This window comes from Brachyistius frenatus, unplaced genomic scaffold (genome assembly GCF_029030835.1).
Source record: "Brachyistius frenatus isolate BFR_SWC_R1_liver_20210118 unplaced genomic scaffold, ASM2903083v1 Contig_18, whole genome shotgun sequence".
Taxonomy (NCBI): Eukaryota; Metazoa; Chordata; class Actinopteri; family Embiotocidae; genus Brachyistius; species Brachyistius frenatus.
The window spans coordinates 672,758-699,474 of record NW_027210617.1 but is presented as its reverse complement, the minus strand read 5'-3'; the positions used below and the strand labels follow the sequence as shown (position 1 = coordinate 699,474).

The following is a 26,717-nucleotide window of genomic DNA, read 5'->3' as shown; positions in this document are numbered from 1 at the left end:
ATATAATCCCTCCTTCCAGTCTTTTCATAGAGGCGACACAGACTCTTATTCATGGTGAATGTCAAATTCCAGTCAGTCATGACGAGCTCACAATTGATGCATTAATAAGAAACTTTATAAATATGCAGCTGTGAATGCCTCTCTTTATAGTGGACAGCAGTTGGAGTACGTTTTAACGAAGGCCTGACTGTGATCTATTGATTATGACTTTGTCAGAAATTGCTAAATTGTGGGTCCCTTGTCATGCTGGAACCACAGGAAGGTGGCAGTGTGCCGGGTCCAGCCAACGCTTTTGAAGGACAGGGTAATTTGATTTGGAACATGCATTGTTGGTGGTCTCTGCAACCACAAGTAATCACGGCCACCTGACAGGGATCCAAATGGACACAACAGTGTGCTTTTTAGTAAGCTATTGTACGGGTGTCTCGTGTTAGTGCTACATGGCTGAAATACCCACAGTGCTTTCCACCGGGAGCTATGTTGAAAGTAAAACACAAGGTTAAAGTCCTGGTAATTGCTGGGTAACACCTTGTTTTCTAGAACAGCTCTCCTTTGCATTTCACAGTTAAAGTTGGAGTTAGGCTGGAACAAATATGTCTGTCCACCCGTCGCATTGAAATTACATTTTAATTTGCAGCAGAGAATACGTTTTGAAGGAAACGTAATTGCATCCGAATTACTTTTCTATTAACGTAATGAGGGAATGTTAATTTTTGTATTTGGCAAAGCCACATTGATACTGAACATGTCAGTAAGTTATTCACTCACAAAATGGAAAACTAAAATAGTATTAATGAAAGCAGGATGATCTGAGGAAACAATGTTGAAGGCCACTGATACTCCCTCATCTGCATGGAAACGGAATACAGTACACGGTGGATCACTTCGCTTAGCTCCCTCTCACCCGGGAGCAGAGATACTGCTGGTCACATAGCTCTTCAAACATATTAATTTGCCTTCCTGGAATACAAAAAATTCTTGGTACAGCGAGGTATGCTTTGTTCAAGAAGTCAAACTGCCTGCTTTGCAACACAGGACGCTCGGAGCACACTAAAATAGCTGAAGTGATTTAAAGTGTGTCTTAAGCCCGCAGCACGTTTCAGTTTCACAAAAGAAACAGACTCATTGATCTCTTAAGTGTTCGCTGTGAGTCATTGTGACTAGAAGTTCAAATGAGAACTGTTTACCAGTAAATCTGCAGCTCCGGTAGTTTGTTTGGATCTTTTTTTTTTTTTTTTAAAGGTTGAATGCCGTTTAGTAAGTGTAGTTGTCCTTAACAACATATTAACACGTATTTAGGTAGTGTTGTGATTCAATGCTCCTGACTTTGTGGTCCAATAGTGTGTTCACATAAGTGCTATCTGACAGCGGTATTGAATCACTGAAGAATTTGTCGTAGGAACTAGATTCCCAGACAGTTTACTGTTTGTTCAACAGATAATGGTGCAGCAGACGGGTGAAATGTTTGATCATGCTTTATCTAGCTGGGCTTTGAATGTGACATTTAACAGTGTCTGTGGGTGCAGTGGACTCAGTTTTGATGTGAATGTATGACACAGAGCACATTCACATATTTATAAAGAGGAACTGTCGAGGGTGGAAAATGCTCACGCATTTTGCCTCTGCTAAAGGCTACTCTTTATCCTCCCAGTCATCCGGCTCTCAACTTTTATACAATCGCTAACTTGTAAGCTCCGTTCATTTTTTATTCACTCCAAGTTGAATTCATTCAGTCAATGTCAATGCTTGAAAAAAAGAATCAATAATGTGAATTAATCCAGGGATTACTCGTGTAGAGCTTCGAACGATTTTCTGTACATGAATTAGTTGTAGCGGAAAGAGTATTGTTGACTTGTGCTCACATTGACATAAACAGCTTGTGAAATCTTCCACATGTTCAGAGTGGAAACAACTGAAAAGAAAAGCTCCAGCCTTTCCCTATTGTTCACACACCAGAAATGTCTAGTTGCACACCGTGGATGCCTTTGGTTCTGATGTTACTTCCAAACATGTGAAACAAGACAAAACCATTCACCCAAAGCCATTCAAGCACAGGTCACTTTGTGTTCACTGTTAGAGAGACGGGCAGGTGCATCTGAACAGGGCCTGAAGCCAGAGGGAAGAATGTGATGCTGTAAAAGGCTTCTTGTAGTAACTGCTGTGGTAACAACAGAGAGGGGACATTGATTTTACTGTATATAGAGTCGGGAGTCTGAGCCGCACTCAGAGGCTGCATCTCAGTGTGATTTCAGACAAAAATTACACTGCAATGAAAAACAAACTTCAGAATAGATGCACTTCAAAGTCTCCTCGCTTTTGGTGAGATTTTGGAATTTTGTAATGGCTCCGAGACTGTTTTTATACTGCTCTCGAGGTCTGTGATGTTAGATGTTGGTTTCAGCTTTGGGTTTGGATTAAAGATGGAAGGCTTCAGATGTGTCCCATCGGCCACAGTCGACAGGATTATTTTAGGGATTAAGAGCCGGGTGCTCTGTACCTTAGTTGCACAGCACTACTGTATGTCCTCATTCTCCCTCATCCTCTCCATCAACTCAACACCCCACCTCTAAAATACCCAACCAACAACCAGACACAAACCCATACCTATGCTCAAGAGGTAGAGTTAAACATCCACTTTATACATTTAAAGTGCAGTCAAAATTCTGTTTGTGAGAGGGGTGTGCCATATTGTAGCATTTACCATAATATTGTTATAATTTTTAAGATGATGATGTGTTGACGGAATTACATCACGCTGTTACACAGCATGCGCAGTGGTTTTGTCACAAAAACATAGGATGTACGACAAACCACAGAAATGTGTTTTTACTGCGTTGTAAATACTTGAAGGCAAACTATTACATTCATGCTGAGATGTAAAACTCGTCGTATCATTAAGAATCTCCACATACTGATAATACACAGTTCAGTGAGATAGCGCAGAGTCACCTTATATAATACAGTCAGTCTCTAGATCAGGGGTCTCCAACCTTTTTCTTCTTCTGAGGGCTATTTGGACATAAGGAAAATGTCCGTGACTCACGTTCAGTAACATTTATTCACATAGCTGAGCTCCACCCAAACCAACTGAATAAGCTTCATTTATGTGAGCAATAACAAATTGATATCAGTTTTCGCTGCTCTAGATTTTCAAATTCACATTCTTTGGTGTGCTTTAATGCTTTCTTTTCTTTTTTATGTCTTTCCAGCCTGGCCACTCCCACCTGCTCTGATTTCCCGCCTGCTGTATTACTTGATCTTCCCCGCCCCTCTGCTCACCTGCTCCCACTCTGCTCATGAGTCCCTCAGTATATACAGGAAACAACAAGTCCACCAGTTACACCTTGCCAGACTGTCACACAGACCCGCCACTTTATGCCAGTACATTTTAGCATTCCTTTGTTTGGTATTCTGCCTGTTTTTGCACCGTGCCTCATTACTTGGCCTGCACCGTTTGCTTGGCTCCACCAACCTTGTAAGATTACGTTTGAACAAGCAAGTGAATCTGTTTCCTATATTTTTTTTCGTGGCTGGTTTCTGTGTTGAGCTTTAAAGTTCTCTATTCAAACCTCGGCAAATCTTACAAGTGCGGAAACACTTTTAAGTGTGCAAGTCATATTTCAATCAGAAATTAAAAAAAAAAAAAAAAAAAAGTTTGCTGCCAGATCCTAATGCAATCTGAATAATTTTGACTTTAGAAAATTAAGATGGCCATTTTTGCAGATTTTCTGCCATTTTATAAAACAAATGGTTCATCAATTTATCAGGAAAGCAACTGGCACAACTAATGGATGTGTTAGTTGTATCCCTAAATACAGTTTTACATTTTGAACATGTAACACCGTGCCTTATTTCCATCATCACCCTATTTGCTGTTTTTCTTTCACTAATAAACCAAACGCAGGTCTAAAAGAAAAAAAAAAAAAAAAAAAAGTGTTGTGCTGACTTCACAGAGGAAAAGATCTGAGATTTTCACACATCACTCCGAGTCTCCTTTCACTGGTGCTTTAACAGCCAGTCCGTCAGAGTGAAATGCATTTTCTCATTTGATGATTCATTGGACAGTTGAGCTCTGTTGAGGGCAGTGAGTCGCTCTAAAGGTTATAGAGCATACAGTGCAGGTGCACTCATCACAGCATCTCTCTGTGTGAAATCAAACATCTGGTGCTGAGTTTTCCTCATACACACTTTCATTGTACTCAACATACCTGTTTTATTCAGGCATGGTTAGTGCTTAGGGAGTGTTTTGAATGCTCACGTGTTAAATGTGTCAATTCTCTTGTCTATATGTGCAAATTACCCTGGAAACCTCTTCTTCACTCTCAACTAAAATTAAAATAAATCCACCCTCCAAAATGGCCCTTATTTAACATTTCACTTGTGACAAAATTAAATATGATGAAAAAATAATAAGACTTCATTTGATCTACTGTATGTCTTGGGATAAAATAAGTAGCTCTGTAACAGTGATGTTCTGTTGGTTCCCTTCTAATACAAGTAAGAAACAGTGTTTAGAAAAAGAAAACGATGTGTGAGCTTGAATAGTCTCTGCATGGCTTAGAATGTAAACATCCTGTGTTTTTTTTTTATTAGAGTATTATGTAACTGTTATGTAACAGCAAATCGGAGAAGACGGAGAGATCCATCCAGAAATATGTTCCTTTCTTCTGCCAAATGTAGAGAGAAAAAACTGCTGAATCTGAACTACTCGATTGTGAAACACTGAAATATGTTTGCAAGAAGAAGAGATCTGTGGGATTGGTGCCGGGAAGAATATTTACAGTTGAAGAATCTCGAAAACAATTTAATGAAACAAATAAGAATCTGGGTCAGAGTGATGCCCCAGTGTTAATTATGGCATCCAATCAGAGAGCTTGAACGAGTTTGGCTAAACGGATTAAAATCTGCTTCTCTCACCAGCTGCCATACTGTAATTAATGGTTTGTCATCATCCTCCATTCATGTGAGGTGCTCAAACACCAGCTTATCACTTTCCATTTTTCCCCACATTGTGCATAATCACTGGGGTTTGAACTGAACTCTGTTCCAAAATCCAAAATATATAAAGAAAGAAAAAAAAAAGGTTGTAATGAGCCTGGTTTCTCTGCAGTCGCTCGTCAAAAGCACGAAAAAATAAAAGTATCAATTAGCGCATGTTTTAGGTGTCAAAGCGGCTTCAGAGTGGAAACTCTGCCGTCTGTGGAATAATTACCTGCGCTTTGTATGAACCATAGGCAGTCTGTATCCTGGGGGGGCTGCTAGAGAAAGGGGGCTTGATGAAAGCAAAGCCCACTTTATGTGTTATCAGTAGTGTGCAGCTATGACTGAGTGAGGGGGCAAACCGGGGAAAATGGCAGAACAAAAAAAGACAGGCATGATGGCATGACTGTGCCAAGGTTTTTGGCACATGATATAGCATGTTGCTCTTAATGGGACATGTCAATGTTGGTTTGAATTGTTATCATGTAACTTTGGACAAAAATGTCCAAGAGTGGAAAAAAAGCAAAAAGATAAGAAACATATTTCAGAAAAAAAAATTGTATTCCTCTCAGAACTGCACACTTCTCTATCCGCTTAACTCAATTAACCAACGATTACCACAACAGTTTTATCATAATGCTGGAAGTTGTCTATTTCTCGGTACGATACGATATTGTGCCGCGATACTTTGCGTGGCAATATTGTGTCAATGCCTGGATGACAACTATTTTTTTATTATATAAATAAATAAATACACTTGTCAGGTGCCAGCAACATTTATGACATGTTTTTATGGCAGTGTTGGTCAGGCTATCCACATCATATCCCCATTTTGTTACAGTAAAAGTGACTGTAGTCAGCTCAACAGACTGGAACTATTTTTTATTAGATGAAACAGATGTCAATGTTTTTATTGGGGGATATAATCTGTAGATAAAAAAAAAAGGTAATAAATCGCACTACATTTTATCACAATATTTAGCGTGGCAAAATGTTGAAAATCATTAATATTGTATTGAGATAATATGGTGTTGTGAGGCCTCTGGTGATCCCCACCCCTAGTCGTGTATATGAATTGGTTTTATATTATTGATCTGCACTGAGTCTACAATTCATCAAACTGACTGATATAACCGGCAGCATGAAAGGTTTGGTCCAGCTACAGATTGAGCTCCGCTACACCAGGATGTCTCATGCAGGAGTTGTGATGAGTTCCTGCTGAAGACGGCAACAACAAAGGAAGCAGCCACAGAAAACAGCAACAACACCCGAGACGCGTGTTAATGTAAAAATGGCCTGTTGTGACACACTGCTTTGAGAGCAGCTGTGTGACTACAGACATCTGTAGGACTCCTCAGTGAGAGATTAAAAAGACAGAGCGATAATGACAGTTTCTGAGAGGAGAGAGATAACAAACTGCATAAACTGTGAAAGGACATCAAGGACCGGCTCATCAAGGAAAATGTCAAAAGTCCATGTCGAGATCCAGGCAGGGTGAAGTGTCCTCCAGCTGTTCTTCTGACTCCGCGACTTTGTTAGCAATACTTCACACCAGATCTATCTCTGAAATGTGGCTGTTGAATGTTAGCCTTCTTCTTCAACAGCAGCAGGAAAGCCACCGTGGTCAGCAGTTTATGTAACCGTGATATGGCATGTTTTAAACAAACTGATAGTGGGCCTGTCACAAACATGACATTATCGCCTGAATGTGATTATTTGAGCCGACAGCCATCATTTTGTTCAATTGTTAGAATCATGATCTCAAGTAGATAAAACTAAAACAAAATGTCATATTTCCATGTTGTTTTCCACCGTTTGAGTTTTGACTGGTGCTTATTTAAAGACATGGTTTTGTCTCTTTTTCTGCTTCGTGGATCTAACTTCTAATATTCAACCGACCGCATTTTGATGAGCACATTATTTGATGAGCACATTAACAACATTAACATCATGGATTTAGTTGTAAAGCCAAACATTGCAGCCGATAAATAGCTGTCCTTCATAAGATGTATGTACATTATTGAACTATGACTAGGATTAAGATCTAATAGTGGCATACAATTAACAGAAAAAGATAATTAAATTAATGATCACAATTATTTTTATTTAAAAAAAAAAAAATTCCCCTCGGGGATTAATAAAGTATATACCTACCTACCTACCTACCTATTTGTATGACGATTAATTGTCTCAGATGAACATGATAGCCCTCACTACGAATGGTTTACACAGAAGAAGCCCATGGTGCCAGAGTAATTTGAGAGCTTTTGATCACTTTTCAAGCCATATTAACCTGTCACTATTAAGGTACCTTGTATTGAGCATGCATTCAAGCTGACCACAGCTTCTCATCTCTTTTGAAAGAGGAGACTTTTTTTTGACAGCCACCTTTGAAGCTAACACGCAGTGAATATTTGATTCTGAAAAAAACAATTTTGGGTGAGAAAACAGAGAAATCAATAGCAACTATACTGGAGAAAATGTTCTTTTATGGTAACTGTGTTTTACAAGGACATCATGAAACAAGCCCAGCAAGTTGTTGACAAGTTGTTCACATCATGGCTGTGGGCTCCACACAGGTGCGTTGTGAATTCAGCTCTTGAACAGGCACTCTCAGCGGCCCCACAAAATTGTGTTAAATCATGAGTCACCGAACGCTTGTGATCACAGGAGTAGGTAGCAAGCCTCGCTACACTTCTCTCAACAGCAGAAAATGCATTCAAAATTGGCTTTATATATGATATTTTAATACAGCTATACATAGGTCATGGTCAAGCCTGAGAACTACAATTGCACTTGATGCCCACATATCTACCATTATCCAGAAAGCATGTTGAATAATCAGCTCTTCTTTAAGACCAGGTGCATTCCTGTTTTGTGGACAAAAGAAAAGAAAAGGAGTGAAACTTGCCTCGAGGCTGCTTCAGTAAATCTTGCCCGAGGCCAGGAACAGCTCGGCTCAGGTGGTCAATGGGCTAACTAACTGACAGGTTTGTGTGGGCTCCTCATAGGACCTGGACTTCTCTCTGGTGCTTTTTCATTACCGTCCATTCTCCATTGTTTGCCACTTATTTGTCACAATACCTCTAAGAGGTGGTGGTGGTGGTGGGGAGGGTGGGGGGGTGGTAGTGGTGGTGGTGGTGTCTGCGTGACTGGACCATTGTCCTCCAAACATTTTTCTGACGGACACTTTCTTGGCACGAGGGGTAAAGAGCTTTGTGGTTAGTGCCAAACTGATTTCCTCGGTGGCTTTACGACTGCGTGCTGGCAGTCTGCGTGGTACGTTGACACCAACTAAAGAGCCAAACGTGATTGACTCTTTTCCGACTCATTATTACAGCGTTTGTCGCTGAATATGATGCGATTTCTGAAGTCCAAACAGGGGTGGAATTACGAGCAAAAATAACCGTCCTCTGACCCCAGCCTCATTATGTTCTCCAATTTACTGACCCTTTGAGTCTTTTCCGTGAACTTTCAGAAGTAATATTGTGTCGGTATACTGTGGGTCACAATGGAATCAAACTATGCTCCTATATTACAGCCTGTTCAGACCACCAGTTGTGTATTTGTGGCGAGACTGAAGACATTAAGTACTACTACTCTGTTTACCAGATAGTTGGGAACACCACACAAATTATGTGCACTATCCTCTCGTTTATGCCGTATTTCTGTCCTCACTATACTGATTAAGAACGAATTGACTCGCTGCATACTCAACCTTATAACAGACTTTATGTATATCTAATTTTAAGGGCAAACTTCTTGACATATTTTCTTTTAAAGTAGTTTCTTACATTGCAATTACAGGGGTTGTATGCAGGGAGCTGTTTACGGCTAAAAAATGTTCACGAGCCCATACTATTGCCTTGTCAGTGAAAAGAATGACAAAAGAGCTGCCTTCCTTATGCACAAGCATTACTCCCTGCTCGGGCGGCTCTCGAGTTAAAATCAAGTCTTAAAGTAACTATAGCAGGTTGAGTCACATCATCCAGCTGCAGACACTTCTGTATTTTATGACTCACTTTCTGACACATCACACATTCATGTCTGTCACTGAAATTGTATTCTTCCCGTGGTCCGGGTTTTCTCAAGTCTCGCTGTGTATGTCAGTTAAATCTCAGTTTTGGGACGACTTACAAGTACCCAGCTGAAACTGCCTCCAAGAGAGGGAGAGATTATCAATTAGCAGGAGAGATAACAATTTCTGAAAGGCTCTAATGGATGAAATATCATTTTGACAGGCAACTTAATGATTTCATATTCAAAACAAAAAAAATGTTTATTCTGTTGTTACCGAGTCACTCAACAAGCGTTTCCTTTAGCGATCTATAACTGAAGCGTCTGCTGTCTTTTTAGGTGCTACCTGTTGGATGGGATCTCTAAAGGAGCCTGGCTGAACCGCTCCAGCATCATATTCGCAGGGAACGACAAGTGGTCTGTGGACCCACGTGTGTCCATAGTGTCCAGCGTCGGAGACAAACATGAGTACAGCCTTCAGATACAGAAAGTGGATGTAACTGACGACGGCCAGTACACGTGCTCGATTCAGAGTGAGCGCAACCCGCGGCCAAAGCTCCTCAACCTCATTGTAAAAGGTGCGTATAGGACGTGCTGTACAGACTTTTGTCTATGTGTTTGTCTTTTCTTTTTATGCGTGTGTTACATTTTAGTTGTAATCATTTATGTCTTTTCCATTCGTGGCCACTGATTTATTCTAGTTGTCTGCAGCATGATGTGTTATTCGATGTGTGGATACGACGTTTTGAAGGATACCTGCTGCACACTCAGAACCATTTCTGTCCTCTTGTGATCTAACATCTTATTTGTTGCTTCCAAGAGCAAAAGCCGGAGACATATTTTTTGGTGAAGGCAAACTGACATTGTAGGGTACATTTTGTGCCTGTAGGCTATGCAATACAAATTGGAAACCTGTTGGTTTACATGACTGGAGGCAGACTTTGTAGCTTAATCAGGCCTCCCTGGGTTTTGTCACAGCAGGTAACAAAAGAGATTTTTGGGACTCTTAGCTGTATATCCTGTTCTAGCTATTACAGGATGCTACATATTACCAATACATTGGGTAACAGCTGTTAAAGCTTTGAATTTCAGCCATGAAAACTGCGATTGAGCTCTTGAGAGGCTGTCCAATTGGCGTTTCATCTTGAGCGTATAACAAGGTCAGCAGATGCATTTGGGCATCAAGTGGGCTGTTGTGGGCTGTTGACAACAGCATCCTAATTGTTACTCGATGGAGTAATACTTTGAGTCTTCTATGCTGGTGCCTCAGACTCTACGTGAGCAGCTGAACAGGAAAATGGCTCCACTGAAAATCCATCTTTCACTTGCCATGTTCTTTTCCCTTAATAGGCTGATGTAAAGATTTACTGACAAGCTGTCAAATGAAAACACACTTTTTCCTCTCTTTCTCACCAGCTCCAAGCAGGAATCAGATTAACTGAAAGTGCATATTAAATCATTCCTATTCTGTTTCAAGCCAAACTAAGGTTAGCATTAATATCTTAAGAACATAATGTCGGAATATGCATATCGCCACACCAGCAGCATAGTATGAATAGAAGAAGTAAGGATCAAGCACACTCCTTTGAGAAGTGTGAGCAGTGATATGTGAAATGTGCAAGTGGAAACAGATCTCCAGCTGGCATCTGTGTTTTAACATATGGAGTGAGTTTATGGTGTAAACTGTAATTTAAAGTATTTGTTTTGTCTTTATCCACATCACAGTGCTACAAAAATACAAGCATTTGTAAAAAAATAAAAAAAAAATAAAAAAAAAATAGCACAAGGAAACATCTATTTACAAAGAGCCTGGACGGTGTTTTGATAAAGGGTTGTCGTGTGAGGTTGCAGATTGCCCTGGGGATGAGAAGAATAGTCAAAACAGACCATTTACCATTCATTTACCTTCTCAGGTGTCCGTACGTGCTAAGAAAACATCAACAAATAGCACAACCTGAGCAGAGAGCACCATGGCTTCAAAACATTTTCTGAGTAAAGATTTTTCTGATGTGCCTGCTGTCACTTCAACATTCTTCTTGCGCTATACTAATAAAAGTGAGTGGGTGTTGGATGGCACTTTTGTGGGCCAGAATGTGCCGTAATTGCCTTTTAAATTGTCGTGGCTGTTTGTGTGGTTTTCTCTTACACTGGTAGACACATGGCTGTCAAGAATGGAACTCACCTTGCTCCCATTGAAAATTGCTCATTTGTTAACAAGCCTGTCCTATTGTCAGAGGCTCACACAATTAAAACTGTCGTTTAAAAGTATCCTTGATGAACACACTGAACATCTAAAAGCTCCCCCTTTGTTTGTTGATGTTGATACTTCTAAGCCTGAAATTTAAAAGCACTGCTCTATCAGCTTTTGTCAACAAGCCAGAGCACCACGGTGGTTTTGCAGTTCCAGTGACTATCTTGTAGCTGAAAGGTCACGGGGGCATTTCCTGCCTCTTGCCAATGTGTCCATCAAAAGCCGAGTGTCTTGTTAAGATTCTCTCAAGCAGGCTGCCTTTTTCATCCTCCTCCTCCTCCTCTTCCTATGGTTTACTCCTGGTAAAGGATGAATTCACCTTCATAACACCTGCCTGTTTAACTGAAACTGGCCTCAGTACGGACTTTATTAAGTGGATCACACATCCACCAGGGCTTAATGATCCATAAATAGTTCATTTGCTATTGCACAAAAAATGTTAACGTGTTCTCATTAGGGATAGGTCATAATTTACAAAGTTTCAAAATTGATAAATACAAAAAATTAATAATTATGCAACTATCATATTGCCTTATTTCCCTTGTTTTTAACGCGTTACTATAAGGTTCCTGTGAGATTAGAAGCCACATTACAAAGAGGAGAAATGTGTTAAGATGACTAGAGCTGTCAAAACCTTCAGTGTGCCGTCCAAACTCTGCAGGTAAAGCGAGCAAATCATAGGTCTGCCACAGCAATACAATCATTAGAGAGCAAAGCACCGAGCAGACTGTCCATCCAAAGATCAACCATCAATGGCTAGATGAGGTGATGTTAGATGTGAAGAGCAAGCAAACAACAATCCACACATCAAAGATTACTCTAAACATCCTTCTCATCAGCTTTGAACAAGGCGAACGTTTTCAAAGGTTGATAGCATTTGTTGAGCCCGTGTTGACACACAAATATCCAAAAGATTCCAAATAAAAAGGTTAGAATGTGAAAGATTATTATCAGACAAGAATATGCTCAATCTACACAGGAGCAGATCTGTTTCCTCTACAGAGAGGAGCTCTTTTCTGCTACTTGGCAAATCAGCTGTCAGGGTGCAATTGCACCTGGCTCTTAAAGGGAATTTGAGATAACACTGATTGGTTTATTTGATGTTACACCCACACGCAACACACGTATGATTGATTAAGAGACAAAGTACAACCCCTTTGAACCACGTGCCTTACTTTGCACTCAAGACTATTTGGAGTTAAACTAAACAAGTGGATTTGGGACTCGCCTTAAATGCACCTGTACTCGAGACTGTCTGGTTGTGTCGATAGAATATAGGCCCTTGTATTTTAACTGTCAAATGGCCAAATCGATCAAGTGTATAAATCAATGGAACTCTGTCCTGATATGCTGTCTTGAAAGTGAGTGAAGTGGGGAGTGGCCGAGTTTCATTTAATAAACAGTGACAGCGAGCAGAGCTACTTTAGGTTAAACAATGTGCCACATTTTACAAGTGCACCGTGTCTCTAATCGTACGTGTGATAAAATCCGTCATCAGCTGCTTGGCAGGCAGTAATGGTCACTACAGGACCATCATGTTTTTGTAGGTGTTGGCTTAAAAAAACATTCTGCAATGGGAATTTTACCAGGGGTGTTTCGGGTCATGGCAGCGCCTCACCACTGGCCATATGGCCACAATCAAACCGGAGCTAATGTGCCAGCTGTCAGCTGTATAATATGTTTCGCAATGGCCGGAATTCCTGGTGGATGCGACAGAGCGGCTCAAATTTGGCAACAGTTTGATCTACAAAAATAGAAACTGTTGTTGTTCACCAATGTAACTGTGTTGGTGATTTCAGTGAGTGATGTCTGTCAGTGCTCCGAGACTGCCATTTGTATCCCACAGTAACAACAATGTGGGTAAATAAAGCCTGGGAACCTCGGAACAGAATAGTCGCAGCTTTGTAAAATATTTGCAATGAGGACTTTTAGCCAGAAGAAAAGTTAGACAGTGATACAAGAAAACAAAACAATCACACCGTGACAACAATGGGAAGAGACGTGGTCAAGACTTCTTTCGGATGAGATTGTGATGAGATAATATAATAGTTGGAAGTAACTGTTGAAAATACTCTTCGCACTTCTTACTTTTACTCTTAACACCTATTAGCAACGCCTGATGGTGTTAGGATCGTGGTATCTAAATGTGTTACTGTTGAGTCATCGGGCAAACGGGTCACCAGCCGATGATACGGTGCTATGCATCAGAGCGTGAGCTGCAGGCAGGACGTATGGTGAAAATATGGATGAGTCACTCCAGCTGATAAATGCCCACGATCGCGTCTCTGACAGAGCACTCGAGGTAGTTAAAACTCTGCTTTGTTACAATGCCAGCCGCTCCGGTTGTGTATTTATTGTTAGACGACACCATATGTGTGCCGTTATGGCGTCTCCGGAACTTCACACCACATTGTGCTTTAGTTTATTTGCTTTGTCAAAACTGTGTGTGTTGGGAAACATTACCTGTCACTGTGTGGCGCTTGTGCACACATGCCTAAGCCCTACTCATGGAGAACAGAGGGATTTCTTTACAGATGAGATGTAGCAGGGGAGCAGCTCTGTCATGTTGCCGAGGCTTCTGGGAGCATCCTGGGTCTTTTTTTTCTTTTTTTTTCTTTTTTTTTTTCCCTTCTCATCTGCTGAAATGAAAGGGAAGACTTGCTTAGAAAAAAAAAAAAAAAAAAAAAAAGCAGACACTTTAATCTCGGCTTTTCAGTCCAAGCATACAACATTTATTAATACTGCAACACGAATGTTACAGTTGACGTAAAAGGATTTCATGGCATTGGATTTTTTTTGGGACTTTTGCTTTGCTAGACCGTGCACCACGAGAACTAACACAGAAAATGAGAGCAAGAAGGGATTACTGTATTTGTATGGAAAAATGGTCGCAACTCATTTCAGGTGCATGACGGGGTCCTTGACCAGCTGATCCACCGAGCAATTATACTTATCTGAAGTGCATATCTATGTCGTTACAGCCTTGTCAACAGAATATTTTTACCAGTCTGCGGGACATGGACAGAATCATTGAATGCTAAATTACAAGTCAGAAACTGTGGCTGGAAACTGGCCATTTTTTAAAGAGGAAAGCTATCCTTCTGCTGGCTGATGTGGAAATCTGTTCAGCACTTTGCTTCATGAATTCATAAAATTCATAAATTCCTTATCAGTGATGACTTGGTGATTTTTTTTTTAAACCACTGAGGGATTGTGACTGCAGAATATGTGAAGCTATTTTTGTAATTGTTCCACTTTGTTATTAAACTCCCCTTTCATGTGTTGTTTCTTTAATTTTGACCTCCCTCGCTGTACCAGCAAAAACCTTTAAACTATTTATGCTATTAAGAAATAATAGCAGTGTGGTGTAAGAGCTACATATAATAATAAGATATGTTTTTTCTTTCTCTGCAGTCACATCCCACAATATTTCTCCTTACCTGAACATTACAGCAGCTTCACAGCTACAGAAATCTTGTGTTATTGTCACACTTCTTACCACATACATCGCATGCTGCTGCATTAGAGGCAAGGGGGTGGGCTCTGACTGTGACTTCCCCGTCATCTCTAAGAATCATATAATCTCAGTGTGACATTTATCCCCCTCAGAGACCTGATGTCACTTCAGCAAATTAGACGCTTGCATCTGTGCCTCTCCCTTCATAGCTTCATTGCCGTTAAACAGCGACCCCTGATAAGTGAGAAGATGGTGGGACTCAAAACACTAGTGTTACATCTACATACAGGGCACAGTCTAAGCATTATGTTTCCACTCTTCGTTCTTGTTGCATATGAAAGAAATCTGAAGCTCCATATGCTGACGGCAAAAAATAACTCCCTAAAATAAATAAATAAAACTAATTCCCTAGATGAGAGTAAACTGAATATGGTGCACAATCGGATACAGAGGAACCTCCAGTATGAGAATATTAATGTTCTGTACGGGGATGCAAGGATTGCTGTTCCTGACAGCTTCACACCAATAATTTGTGGGAAGTTATGCTTGTCACAACGCTTAACTGCAGATCCATCAGCGCCCTCATGGCTCTCATATAATCTCAGCTAAAGGCAGTGATCATCAGGCCATCGGGGTCTGCTGCATTACTGAAAGGGTCCATGTTTTCCTCTTGGTACATTTGCCACAGGTAACCGCTGAGGAGTTAAATACTTGACTTAACAAGATTAAACCGATCAAGGCTCTGCCTTGCGGCTGTGCGCTGATTACTAAGACTAAAATGTTCTGACCATCACCAACTCCTGCTCCATGTGTAACCAGCTGTTTTCATTGTCTTTACTATACCTGCATATCCTCATATCCCCAATGCCTACACTGACCTATTTACAGTCTATGCCGACCATTTTTACATTTGTAGGACTTGGAGGACTGAGAGACTGGTATCGGGCCCAACCCGCAATTCTATACATCACATGACTACCCTCCTCCACAGCCTCCATTATTTTCCTCCCTCTCGGTTAATTAAGATTGTAGATGTGATAAGGCATTAAATATGCACAGCACCTCTCGTCTAAGAATATCTTGTCACGGCGAGGAAGGAGAAAGAGACTTACTTTTTGTCACCACCAGTCACTGTTCACGAGCTTTCATTACGACAAACCCAAATCTGTAGGCCGAGGTGCTGAGCTTACAATTTCATTAAGAGAAATCTTGCCGACGTGTAGTTCAAATCTGCTTCTTTTTAAAAAAAAAATAATTATAAATACACAGACCTTGTTATCATGCATCTTCCACCAAAGTTCATAGTCATACACTGTAAGACATAAAGGCAGAGATATGATGCAGTGTATATCTAAGGATATATGAATTTTATGAGATTTTACTGTCATCGGTATGATGTATTGCTTCCTGGGGTTAACATTTTTTTTTTAAATGTGAGGAATAATCCTGTCTGTGATGAAAATGCTTTAGACATTAATATGGATCAGAGCGGATCCATGGTGAAAACTCGCCCACGCCCATGCAGTGAGTCAATGTGGAAAGAGTGTTTCGCAGCAAGATTTGAAATGGAGGGTTAAACCTCCCGGTCGCAGCTTTGCTTTAATGTCAGGACAGAGATAGAGTATAATTACAGAGTGAGGCACGTTGTACTTAATATGCTTTGATTCTGTCACTCATTAATTACTGGGTGCATTTGAAAAGGATTTCATCCCATCATGACCTGAGTCAAAAATACAGTGCTGTCACCTACCTCCACCCCCTCCCCGCCCCCACATAAGGCAGCTCTGAATTAATCCACACTACGAACACCTTCAATGACATTTCTCCCCATTTATTGCCGATAATACCTCTTGAGGATTAGTGACATCAATATTATAAAGTTTAAGCGTAATTGCAACCTCACTCTACCTTGCTTTTTATTCAATTTAAAATAGATTGCTCTCTGTGAACATAATGGTTAAACAATTTTCCATTTCAACTTGATGTCAAGTATCTTAAAAAAGTTTCATGTAAAGTTCACCACACTGAAACATCGGCGGACATTTTGTCAATAGTTGCTCTAACTCACCCTAAGATTAAATTGAATGCTGCTTAGTGATTTACTATAATAGTGCTATAAAAATGAACAACGGAAGGTGGAAGTATAACTGAGGAGCCATTTTAGTGAATCAGGGATGCAGACATTTAATCTTAACAGAAAATGTGCAGTGGTTGCGAATAACTTTATTCAAGTTAAAATATAAACTAAACTCACAGCAGCAATTATGTCCGTTTTTTTGTACAAATATGTCAGCGTTTCCCCCGATGCAGACAGCCTCGAGGAACCTCCCCCCACCCCCCAGCCCTCCCTCGGTCGCAACGATTTATCGTGACCAAAGTCAGTTTTGTGAAGTCGGGAGTATTTCTTGTCTGACAGCAAACACTGATCAAAGTCTGTCCTACTGAGCTCGTCAGGAGTGCAGCTCTCGGTTGGACTGCTAGCTTTATCAGCAACAGAGCCACAAATGTTAACATCTTTGCTTCTTCCGTTAGACACAAGTAGGGTGTCGTTGCTGGCTTCGGGCTTTTTATTGCACTTTTTTTTTTTTTTTAACAGTCACGTGACCAGTGCAGTCGTCATCAACTCGAGTAACGTTCATTTCTGTCCACCCGCCGTTCTGCTCCACAGCGTGGCTCTTTTGAGCGAGACGGGGCATTAAACACAAACGCCGCATTGAAGAAACAGCGCGTGAAGCAGCGCCACCCTGAGTGACAGAAAAACGCACGAGCCCTCACACTGAGCTGAAATGAAGCAGGTGCACAGGTACTAAGTACATGAATAGTAGTTACTGGACATAACTCCAGGTCTATGAGTGTGTGGTTTCCTTCAGCGGGGGCGGGGGGTTCCGATGGGTGGGGGGGGCAATGCGAGAGAAAACACTGTTGTGACTCAACAGATATGGTGATTTTGAGCTTTTTGAGCTTTCCATAGTTTTAGATGAACGACATACTGCAGTTGTTGCGTAATGTGACTTAAATGGGTATTAAAATAAAAAATAAATAAAAAAAACGTTAAAAAAAAAAAAAAAAAACTGACACTGTGACAACACTATTGCAAAAGCTGTAAGTCTGCTAAGATGTTTGAGTGCTGTGAGAAGAGAGAGGGTGGTGAATCACTGTTAATGTCCCCAGCTGAAATAACTGTATCAAGAGTCTCAGTGGAATAATAATGCATTAAAACAATGTGGCCTGCTATTGATATTGCAGGGAAAGTGTAGCGAGAATATGAGTGCATCTAAAGGAACAGATTTGCCATTATGGCCCCTGACATTTAGTTAGCCACTAATCATTGTCATTTGTGTGTGTGCGCACGTGTGTGTGTGTGTGTGCATGCGCACGCGTGTGCGTGCGTCTGAATCCTAATGTCAGCCCCTGTAAATTTCTGTTCTCTCTAATGTGTTTGCACATAATGTGTGTGTCTTCATGCACGTGTGTGAGTAGGTGACTGTGCACACTAATGTGATCCCTCATCACGAAAATAGTTGATATTAGCTATCGTTAATTAAAATGAGGAAGGACAAAGGTCAGCCACTCGGCTCCCACGTCTCTCTTCTCTAGAGAGGAAACAGACAGTTTGAGTGGAGACTATATTGGACAATCTTTTTTTGGGCCTTTGGAAACGGTCTTTACAGGTGAAACAGCCGAACATAAAGTAGCCTCCACGTTGTCGCTCCCCTCAATAAATTAAACCACGTTTAACCAGCGTAGATTCAACTGGCACGAGTTTTCCTAATCTCAGATTGCGAGTGATCTATCAAGGAAAGCCTAATGGCCTCGCGCGTGTCGATTCTGGACCTAATTGACTCCCAGCGAAAAGCAGATCGGCGTTATCGTACACTTTGAACTTTGAAATGCACATTTAATACTGTACATCAAAATGAGCCTCAGATAATGGGGTTGTCCCAAACCAGAAAATGGAGATTCACTTCCAGAGAATATTCTTGGATGCTGTCCCACTTCAATTATCTTTCCTCATCCAACTTATTCTCTGCATGCCTGCACTTGTGGATAACATTAGATTAATGGGCAGGGGGAAAAAAAATAATCTCTGTTGTCTCTCACTGTTGCTGATAGCAGTAAATATGAAATGCAATACGGTGAGTTGTCAAGGTGCAGACACTCCAGAGATGCTCACAATTGATTTATACCTTTTATGTTTTGGAAGCTAAAATCTTAAACTGTGATGATTGTCAGGCCAATGTCCAACACCAGGTTACAGGTGTTAGCATGTACAGATATCTAAAAATGTACTAGAAAATATAATAAAATCCAATTAGTAAAAAATATATATATATATATATATATATTAAAGGAATAAGGAAGAAACCAGGTCTTTATTCAAACTGAATTCCTTAGGTCTTTAATTTCACTTTACCCTGTTTTAGCAGTTCATTTGATTGTATTTTAGGAAGAAGCTTCACTGTATAGTGTAGTATGTATAGTGGGGCCTGTATAAAAAAACATAGCTGAGGTTTCTTATCGTAGGTGTGGTAACATAGTTCTGCTTATGGTGGACGAAGTGACGTGGTTCTGCTGGGAGTTTTGAAAACTATTTCGCTCCGTTATCTTCGACTTGCCTGAACACAAACGTGCACTTAATGGAAAACAATACAAATCGCATTGTTTATTAAAGCGTCTGAACAAGCAGAGTGTGTGTGAGTTAATCACCCGCCTGCGTGGGTGCGTACTATCCTCACAATGCAGCCTTGACTACCAGTAACACTGCGCCATTGATTTAAGACCAGGATTTTGTTGGTTAATCACCCAATTGTTGTTTGCTGCCTCAAGATAGCAATGTAATAACAACACACCTGACCACACCTCAATTTCAGATCACTACGCCCACAACACATCTACTAAAGAACGTGGGCGTTGAACAGGTAAATGAAAACTATGTCGGTCTGAAATTATGGAGGACACTTGCCTTTGGCGCCGGATTTTGTCGAGCGCACGACAGAGCCCTCAGTCTCGCTTGTAACATGTGCTCTTTGTTTAACGATGTATAAAGTGTCTGTATTTGTGATAATCAGGTCAGTTAGTCGACTGAAACCTAGGCTACATTGTGTCAGTGAAATTCACAAGTGAATTTACACCAGCTTCCGTTAAGGAGTAAATCAAATTTTCTTTCTAATATGCTTTTTGTTGGATTGTGAACACGCAGGCGACTTTGGGAGTGTCATCAGATGAGACAGTCAGGCTGAGTGTGTGTGAACAATCTAAATTCAGATTTTTCATCAACCAGCGGTGTTAGCCCATGGCTTTTGTGGTGTTAAACAGTTGGTTCTCGGAGGTGTAAAATCACAACAGAAACATGGGTTTCTCTCACTTCTGTCAATATACAAACACGGTCGGTCCTCCAGGCACTGTTTATCATACAATACTACCTCCATCAACAGCGGGGTGGCTGTGAAACAGATTTGCTAGAGCTGAGGCATTGGCAGACATCTCAAATATACACTGGCCTTAATTGGCCAGATAAATATCACAGGCTGCGCTCCTTGGCCCTACAGCACTGTTGCATACATCACCAGGAACGCAGACTGACCACCAGCAGTGGGGCGCCGCCCGCCTGTCTCATCCCTGAAATTTATCTGGTGCCCAAAGTGCAATAAAGAGCCAGAAGAGATTTCCTCTCTCAGTCTGCTTCCTTGACTGTAGTTGTATTAGGATCCGGTTGCAGATGCCCTACTGCTTTGTTAGAGAGTCTAATGGTTATCTTTATTTATAGAATTGCAGTGGCGTGACACAGGATGTATTATCAAAGACACGAGAATGTGGCTAAGTAGAGATGTGATACTCTTATTTACGATGATCAGAGTCACTGATGTTCTGTATCTATTACCACTCTAGAGTTACAGCGTAAACAAACTGCAGGATCTCACATCTGTATTCTGCAAAGTAGCCGAGTTTTTATTTTTTTTAATAATGAGCCATTTATTGAATATTCATGACTTTGGCCTTTCCAAAGCCCTGAGTGGGAACGAATTGCCCTGTATATACCTACGTGTTGTTTGGTCCAATTCCTCTCCCACCAGCCCGCGAGGCAGACTGTGAAGAAAAGAAGTCGATACTGGGCACCATCACAGAATGAATGTGGCAGCTGACACACACAATACACGTGCTGTATGCAAACACCGTCAGTGTCTGTGGGTGCACACAACCGCACATACCACACACACGCGTTCACGAGCACTGAGAATAATCACCGACCCTCTCCAGCGCTTGTACCTTGAATTGTTTGGCAGCCAGTGCTATTCATCATGGACTTATATGACTCACCGATGAGACAAATAGATCAGGACAGAAGGAGGCAGAAAGAGAGGACGAGAGCGTTAGATAAACAATGCATGAACGTGTTTAGACCCTCATTCCACAAAAACTTCTTTGTTCCTGGACAATTTATCGCTCTTGCTGAAACTTCAGACGCGCTCCCCACCACATGACTCAAAAACCCGTATTAATATTTCACGTAAATAGCTTAATGTCATTACAAATGGATGAATGAAGATGGGGGATTGCACATTGCTTGGCTGGTGATGGGATTTCTGGAAGCCCAAACGAGAACATGTTAAAAGATACTCATCAGAACTATCAAGGCGCTTTGAGAAGTATGGCAGTTGACAGTGTCTGTGCCCAAAAAGGCTTTCCACATCTCTTCAATTTTTATTTCCCGCCAGCAAATGGGGGATTTCAGAACAACTTAGAAATTGCATGTTAGTGTTTTGTGTAGGTGGTGATTTTAAGCATCTAATGCCGGAGATTTATAAGGCTATAAATAGGAAGCTCAGTATTTTCTGCCTTATTTTAATAGAGTTAGATGCCGCTACATTTTTATAGATAGTGGAAAAAATGTAAACCTAACTACCGTAAGAATGGCAATGGAAAGCCTTTTGTCTGTCGTGACTCAGTACATATCTGGAGTATGACAAACTGATGAGCAAAAGGCCAGTAAAGAGCAGATCCAAACACCCGCTGAGCCGAGCTGCTTCCCTGTGACTGAGTGAAGTGTGTGTCTGCGAGCTGCTTTCTCCCCATTAATCACGACCCGAGATCTTAAGTTTGAACTTTGACCTTTAGCACTGCATCAAGGTCCAGTGACAGATGGAGACACAGCTTTGTGTCCTGACATCAAATCATCCGGTTCACTCGCACACAAACACACACCCTTCACACATGGGCTGAAAGTTGAGATGCACGGAGGATCACCCATAGCAACGGTCGCTTGGTCACTGGCTGATATTTTGTAGCTGGAACGCAGCATACCCTCAGACAATCTCAGTGTTTCCTTATGACAATAAACTATTTGAAATGAGCTTTGTGCGTGGCTGCGCCTATCAAAGACATTTTGTTGCCACACAGCTAATTGAAAAACCAGTGATCATCCTTCAGAGTGAAAAGAGAGTGTCCCATGTAGAGGAAGTTTGTTTATAAGCAAGACGCTGCGGCTGAAAGACGCTGATTAGCTTGAATAAATTAGATAGCTTATCTTTGAATTACATGCCCACTGCAGCTCTCCCATTGAAGATTAATTGCCTCTCACAAGGTATTTCGAAAAGTTCATTTTCATCAATTGATTTCCCCTAATTCATGAATTCCCCAGAAGTGCATGAAATTTGTAACAAGCGCTCCATAATCACGCTTTGTGCATCGTTAGCCTCATTGGCAATTACTCATCATATGTATCGGTTATGACATTTGCGGAAGCATGTTATTTTTGCACCATTAAGTCATGACAGGAATATTATCATAATCTAATGGTTAATTACAAGTTGAACAAAAATTGGTCCATATTTTCCTCCGATTTTTGCAAAGGGCAACATGTTTGTTAGCAAAACATTTTGTGCTTTGTATTACTATTTATCACTATTAAATGTTTAGTGTGTAACCACCTGAAACTATGAATCAGTTATCATTACCTTATATCTACAGAGCGTCTTCCATGGAGCGCGCCATATTTCTACAGTAGCCCTGAGCAGACAAACCAATCACTGACTCAATGAAGGGCCTTTCACATTTTTCTGCAAGTTTAATTGGCCACTGCAGCTTCTCCGACACACTTGGAGGTGGAGTGGGAGTGGAATGGTATTCAGTTGGTTTCAATCTGCAACATCACCGCTAGATGCAACTAAATCCTACACACTGCTCCTTTAAAAGCCTGAACTTTAGATTTAGAGGCCGTTTCCTGACAACAGAGGCTGTTCCATCAAATAACCAAGAACTTTGACACGGTAAAGATTCTTTCCCTATACGACTTTTAGCATTTGAACATTGCGGATACATTTTGGAGGCTCCAGGTAGAATTGTCCAATGTTTTCTCTTTCTCCGAGGCTATCATCACCTCACCGGCACATTATTGTTGCCACGGTATTGGGGTCATTTCTGTTTCAGTCAGACACAGGAATGCAGCCCTGAGGCAAAAAAGTGGGCCACTGAAATAAATTGAGAGAAAAATATAACTTCAGGGTCACAACTGTGGGCATTGATTTCACTGTAAGAATTCATGCCAGGTGCATTTACAGTGATACCGTGAGGTGTACACGCTTATTAAGACACAGCGACAAAAAAAAAAAAAAAAAAAAAAATAAATAGGTCACATACGCAAAAAAAACAGGCACAACAGAAGAATCCCATGTTAAAGATTTGCACCCATATTACACTATACATGACGCACTGTATTATTTATCTCAGACACCAATCTCTCTGCTGCAACAGAAGTGCAGCTGCCGACACACACTACATCATCATACTTGTAGCAGCATTCCCACACCATCACGCACCATCGTTCGACCCTCAGGCGAATTCCTGCAGTACATTAATAGGGTAAATCTCTGGATTCATCATACGTAATGATACCATTATGGAATAATGTTCATCTGCTAATGTGCACTTGCCAGGAATCTATTTGTGTCTTTAGCCATTTGCTGTCATCTCCAACTCTTCACATCTCAATCCTTTATTACCCGACCCAGCATCTTAGCTACAAGGAGATCTTGTATCGTGAGGATATGAAGAGATGCCGAAAACAGACAAACAATAAGAGCTGATGAGGCTTTATGTCTTGGACCTGGCAATCCAGCACTTAGTCCACCTCCTCTGTTGCTGCTGGGCGCAAATAAATGGAAAGAAAAAGAAAACATCCCTTTTTCTGAACATTTTATTGCTTTTTATTATTGGCGTATGGTTGAGTGTGTTTTCCTGTTGAAAATGATGGATATTGATATGGTTAATAACGCTACGAGAGTGCAGCCAGTGATATTGAATCTAAAACTAGTGTGACTTCAGGGCTAAGCTGGCGCAGAGCGGCCCTGAGCGCAACGCAAGTGTCTTTCCTCGTTCCAAACACACGCAGTTGTTGGTTTTTTTTGTCCAGTGACCGTGTTGTTTAAATCACAAAAGTACTTGCGCCCATTTGAACACGCACAGTCATGTGAGTCTTTAAATGAGGTGTGGTCAGTCGCATTGCTGGTGCATTGCTACGTGGAGGCAGCGGAAAGTGATTGCGCGATTGACAACAAAAACCTGGTCTTAAATTTCAACATTTGATATGTTGCCTTTTAACTATTTTCCATTAAATATGGGTTTATATCATTTGCAAATAATGGCATTTGGTTTCTATTTACATTTTACACAGCGTCCCAACTTTTGTGGAAACGGGGTTGTACATAGACAGGTCCACAACACTCATACACTCTGCTTGTTACACACACTCAGACATGCAGCAGCACACACACATGCAAAGGATTAAAAATGAAAAGATTACAATATAAAAGATTATTGTTGTGCACATCAATTTGCTCAATCTTTACTTGAGCAGATCTGTTTCCTCTGCTGCTTTCTGAAGCTCTTCTTTCCCAACATTTTGCAAATCCGTCGTTATAAGAGCAATCTGCCAAGGTGCGAGTGCACCTGTCTTTTAAAGGCAACGGAAGATGGCACTCTGGCTGGTTTATTTCATGTTGTGCCTAAAACACACCGATTAATAATTATTAGATTAAGTACAACTGCTTTGAACCATGCGCCTTACTTTGTGCCCAGATTATCTGCTGTTAAACATACAACAGTGGATCTGGACACGACCTAAATGCACTTGTGCCTCGTGCTTTCTACTGTGTGCTCAGATTGTTAAAATATAGCCCTCAGAGTTGTTGGGAAACGAGTCAAGTACGGTGCGTCATTTCATCGAAAGCATTCGCTGTAGTCACATTAGCACGCTCCCATCGCACACACATATACACAAAGTAGGGATGAGCATTTTAAGCAAAAAATACCGTTTGTTGTTTACTGGGAACTATTTGCCTATTGTTCAGCTATCTTTTAAGGATAAAATGCCAATTTGGATGCCAAGACTTTTTTAGCCACAAAGGTTATGTGTTTCTGTCATAAGCATAATATCCAACAATGACAGGTCTCTCTTTCTACTTGGATGAACTTTTCCTAGATCTAAGTATGACAAATTACCTGTGCCTGCTTTATGACACTGCAAATGAAAGTAATCCCATTTGAGTAATATAATCTGTCACTGTTTATGTTTAGTTTCTGTGTCTGATACCTAATTAACAGACTGGAAGTCTTTTTTTGCTGTGTGCAACTGGAAAAGGAATTTAAAACCTTTAGGAATAGCTGTGTGGGAACTGCCTCATTACAGAAGTGTTACACCCCACAAACGCAGGTATATTTTACAGGTATACAATAATCCTTCTAAATTAATGTGATCTCGGCAAACTAAAGTTTGGGCAAACTTTGGTGTAGGTAACTTTAGATGTGTAAGAAGCCAAAAATCTCCCCAGGATTTCTTCTCTGTATCCGGCAAAGCTGAAAAATAAAACTCAAATCTGCCCCTAATTTTATTACAAAGAGCTGCATAGATTGAAGAAGATCTGCTCTCAGACGTCTGTGTTTCAATAAGACCGTTACATCATGTTGAGTCGAGACAGAAAGCATGCTTAAGGCAGTTACAGGACCTTTGCCCATTCAAACGTTGTGTGTAGGATGATAGTAGAAAATGAAGGATGACTTTCTTTTCCGTTTTGCCTCTCCTTCCCTCGCTTCCTCTCAGCTCTCCCTAACTCATCGCCCATACTGCCGTCCATTACAACAAGTGGGCAGGCTTCCCCTGTGTGCACTAATTGGAAAGCTTTATGGCGGTAGGTTTAGCCAGTAACGGGGTCCAGCAATTTGGTAGCAGAAGTCATCGTGGAGAGGACTGTCAGAATTCATAGACGAGCCCAGTTGTGCGCATCCCACTTTCCAGCCCCAGAAGAAAACCCCCGCATTTTAATAGTGCAGCTGTAAGCATTTTCATAATTCAAGGTGGCGTCATTAGGAGACTTATTTATTCACCCGAGCCGTCTGCCAGGAGGGAGACGATGCCACCCAGATCAGCTGTGGCAGCTCGCTCTCAGCACTTCCCGCAGGGCCGGGGAAGGGAAATTAGAGAAGAATAGGCAAACATGACAATCATGGCATCGTTAATAAATTAGCACATAAAGAAAACAACAAGCTGTGTATGTATCGAGGGGAGGGTTATAATGTTTTGTTGTAAAAGGAGCAGCACAGTCTGAGACTGTCTCTGATGTTCCCAGTGGCAGAGGAGGTGTAAAAGGGATAACGCAGAGCACTCTGGGAGAAAAAGGAAAAGATGATGGATTTTCCAGGCTTTTCAAGGTAAAAGTTTTATCCAAGAATTCTGCAGCCGAGAACATCTAAAAAGCTTTTCACAGCACTAATGAATATTGATATGCATGATTTACATCTTAAATTTGACCACAGTCTTTCTCTAACCTACTTTAAGCAAGTGGTTACATTTTGTTACATTAACTTGCCCGTTCCAAGTAGCTAAGTTTCCTAAATTTGGAAAGAGCACCAGCCTTTCCTGATGATGCAAAACACTGATCCTGAAATGAAGGATTTTTTTTTGGACTGAGAGGAATTTTTATTTACACAGCATCACGTGAGATTTACACTATGGAGTTC

The 26,717-nt window shown here is 41.0% G+C and overlaps 1 protein-coding gene across 2 annotated transcripts in view; it reads left to right on the top strand.

The window, feature by feature from the left end:
- Positions 1–26,717, top strand: part of negr1 (neuronal growth regulator 1) — a 142,483-nt gene that overhangs the window by 34,302 nt on the left and 81,464 nt on the right. For both annotated transcript variants that reach the window (XM_069694677.1, XM_069694676.1), the window contains exon 2: positions 9,337–9,575. In XM_069694677.1, the coding sequence (XP_069550778.1) occupies positions 9,337–9,575 (239 nt within the window). The remainder of the gene's footprint in view (positions 1–9,336; positions 9,576–26,717) is intronic.